This window comes from Papilio polytes, unplaced genomic scaffold (genome assembly GCF_000836215.1).
Source record: "Papilio polytes unplaced genomic scaffold, Ppol_1.0 DF823288.1, whole genome shotgun sequence".
In the NCBI taxonomy this organism is placed as follows: Eukaryota; Metazoa; Arthropoda; class Insecta; order Lepidoptera; family Papilionidae; genus Papilio; species Papilio polytes.
The window spans coordinates 46,542-49,935 of NW_013525916.1; the positions used below are offsets into that span (position 1 = coordinate 46,542).

The 3,394-nt window shown below is 36.9% G+C and overlaps 2 protein-coding genes across 2 annotated transcripts in view; one reads left to right on the forward strand and one right to left on the reverse strand.

Annotated features, from left to right (window-relative positions):
* LOC106104991 (uncharacterized protein KIAA0930 homolog) overlaps nt 1–2,956 on the forward strand; it is a 19,944-nt gene extending 16,988 nt beyond the window's left edge. The window contains exons 6-7 of the mRNA XM_013285187.1: nt 2,438–2,583; nt 2,807–2,956. Coding sequence (XP_013140641.1) covers nt 2,438–2,583; nt 2,807–2,918 — 258 coding nt within the window. The 3' untranslated portion in view covers nt 2,919–2,956. The remainder of the gene's footprint in view (nt 1–2,437; nt 2,584–2,806) is intronic.
* The window catches only part of LOC106104990 (phosphatidylcholine:ceramide cholinephosphotransferase 2-like), a 33,581-nt gene that overhangs the window by 12,555 nt on the left and 17,632 nt on the right, over nt 1–3,394 (reverse strand). The window lies entirely within an intron of this gene.

Sequence of the window (3,394 nt, forward strand, 5' to 3'; positions counted from 1 at the left end):
CGCCCCCGCGGCTGTCGCACCGCCCCCCGTATCGTGCTGTGATTTTATTTAAAAAAAAAACATTGCGTAAGAACAGTACAATAGGAAAAATAGTATTAAGTGACAAGTGAAAACTTTCTAGTCTTCTACAACTCTAGTCGTTTGTGTTTATTTTAAGTAATTAATTTGTTTTAATAAAGTAATGATAGCGAATGTAACTTATCAGCTGAGAGGGCAAATGTATGGAAAATAAAATATTTGTTAATTATAAAAGACTTTTATATATGGATTTGTTTAATGACATATTGGTGACGGGAATGTAGAAACATGCTCTTATGAATCCTTTACAACAATAAAGTATTTAAATTTTAATGAAGATTTTGTTATGTTGTGATAAATATAGAAACTACAGCAGCCTGAGGTCTACATTCCAGACATAGTTGTATGTGTGTCACATCTCGTAGGTTTGTCTGTTTGTATGTGACAAGTGTCGCATTATTTTAAGATAAAAGTTAAAAAAACCTACTAGATGTACTTAAATGACATTAATTAATGTGCTTACAATAAGTTGAAATTAATTTTCTCATTAAGAGGAAACAATCACATTGCACAGATACACATTTACTGAATATCTGTGCGTTATTTTTAATTTTTTTTCAAGTATTTAATGTATTAATGTAGGAATTATCTTTCTTTCCTCTAGTCTCTGTAATGTGATATAGAATTGAATTTATTTTGATGGATTTTATCATAACTTATACGTTTGGACGCGCTAGCTGCGTCCTCACTGCAAACACAAGATGTGCAACATGTCTTAAGTTTACAAATGTATCTCGATTTCGTTCTCGTCTGTGAATGTTCCCTTGTCACGTCACGTCGCGTCACGTCACGTCACGTCACGTCGCGTCGCGTCACGTCACGTCGCGTCACGTCACGTCACGTCACGTCGCGAGTTGTCACAAGTAGTTTATTGCAACTGAATAACCTCAATACTGTGATTTATATGTGAATCTGAGGAGTATTGTTTAATAAATACAAAAGGTGAAAGAGCGGCAAGAGCTATGCAGTTTTATATTTGTTGTTACACGTTAAGACTCGCGTGTCATAGAGTGTGTCATGTGTGTCATAGACTGACTTGAAGCGGTCGTACTGCCACCAGTTTCGTATGTCTAACACATTGTACTAAACCATTTATTGTATGTAAATTACTCATTCTGCTAATTGTTTTTGTGAAAGTATTCATTTGAATATAAGACATTTATTTACATTAAAAATATATCTTAATTATGTTTTTTGTATCGATGTGTGCGTGTGTGTAAATACAATTATGTTATATCAGAAGGAAATGTTGAATATTTTTAACAAATATCAACTGACTGACCATTGGTTGATTTACTTTATCATAGTGAATTTATTTTTTCCATCAAACCCAATAAACAACCTCGAACCAGGGATATTTATGTTTATGACTTGATTTATCATTAGAATGCAATCTATACAATTTGGTATAACCTATTATATAGAGGATTTAATATGATCTAGTTTGAATTGAATCTCAGTCCAAGGATGCATTATTCAGTTCGACAGTGGCTATGGAGATTTTTAAATATGTTGGCGGCTCAGAGCTTTGTTAACAGTCGTTGCGCAGAGCACATTGTTAGTAACGGTGCGTAGCGCGATGCGGGGTGCGGCGTGCGGCGCGCGGCGTGCGGGGAGAACACTGCGGCTTGAGCCGCCAAGATATTTGAATAGACGTGTACAACGATGAGGTGTGGTGTTTGTGTGAATAAAGAGTGAATACAAACAGTTTTATGATGATTGAATTAAATCAATATAATCAATTTCCGTTGTTTTATTAGGAAATACATCCAAGTTGTCCTTTTCTTCTTGTTCACTAAATTTAATATGACTGATACATCTATCAACAATTTAATTGAAATTGTCTGCCAGCCTAGTATAATAGTATTAGCAAGGAAGGTAAAGATCCGAAGAATAGAATATTGATACGACTGATAGTATATTTTGTTATCGGACAGTTGTCTGCAGCGATCAGATATTTAATTTTAAACAGACGACAGCTAAGAAATTGGAAACTTTATGAGATAATGGGCTTGCTTCGTCCTGCGGCCCTCGCTACAGATTCCTTAAATAAACACGTCATCACACTTGGCCTTTTCTGCTCACGAAACTTATACAGGAGTGTGTTCGACAGTGAATACTGACTCCATCAGCCTGCATGCGCAGTAGTATAATAAATGAAGGGTAAAATTAAAACCAGATTTTTTGCACAACTCAAAACAATTTTAACGTTGAAGTATTGTACTCAAAGTAACCGAGTGATGACTTGGAGCCCCTTAGCGGTAATTAGATAATAAATAATGCGAGATATCTATGAATATTGGAAAGACAGACGAACTCAATCAATGTGTAGTCGTTGTGAGACATTTACCTAATTTAGGATACGTCTCTGATGTGGGGGTCTCGGGCCGCGTGGGCCCGGCATGCGGCAACGGCGACGGCACGCGCGGGCCCGGAAGCACCACTTGAACGGCTGCTGTCGTCTGTCGTCTGCTCAGTGCTCATTACCGCGCCGCTCTACGCAAGGTGAGTCCCACTCTGACTATTCCCCACTGAACACACTCAACTATTCAATGACATACCGTGCATGCATGCTTTTACATAAAAATCAGAACGTTCCGTTGGCAGATGTGTTTTATGTAGACTGTGGCAAACGTCGGGTTGCGGTCAATGTTATGTCCTGTTATATCAGTTTAAAATATTTAGCAAGTACGTTGGAATATTTTGTCAAATCTGGTAACGAGTCCAGGGCAGAGGGCGCGCGAGTCGTGACCCCTTATCTGTCGCCGGCAGATTCCCGCTGCCCGCTGCCCGCTGCGCACTTCTGCTTCGAGCATAGGACGCTGACGGTCGGTAAGTGATATCAATTTGAATTGCTCTACAAAATTTTAATTTTCTTTTGAAACTTTTTTTTTTTCATTGATTTTACCGGTTAAATTTAATGTTACAGTTTAATGTGTGAATGGTAAAATTAAATAGCTTAATTAATTCTAGATAATTTAAAAAGTTAGCTACATCCTTACTAATATTATAAAGAGGAAGGATTTGTTTTTTTTTGTATGTATTGAAATAATTCAAAAACTACTGGGCCGATTTTAAAAATTCTTTCACCATTAAAAAAACTGCGTTATCGCGGAGTAATATAGGCTATATTTAATTTCACGTGGACGAAGTCGCGAGCAACACACAGTTTATAGTTTTGTACTTACTGCCTTCCGAGTCCATTTTAAGTAACATTAAAGGATAATAATTACTTCTTTTAATTTTACTATTAACTTGGAAAGTAGCTAATTGTTAAGACAATCGTCGGACGAGAGCGGGATGAGTTTGATGTGGA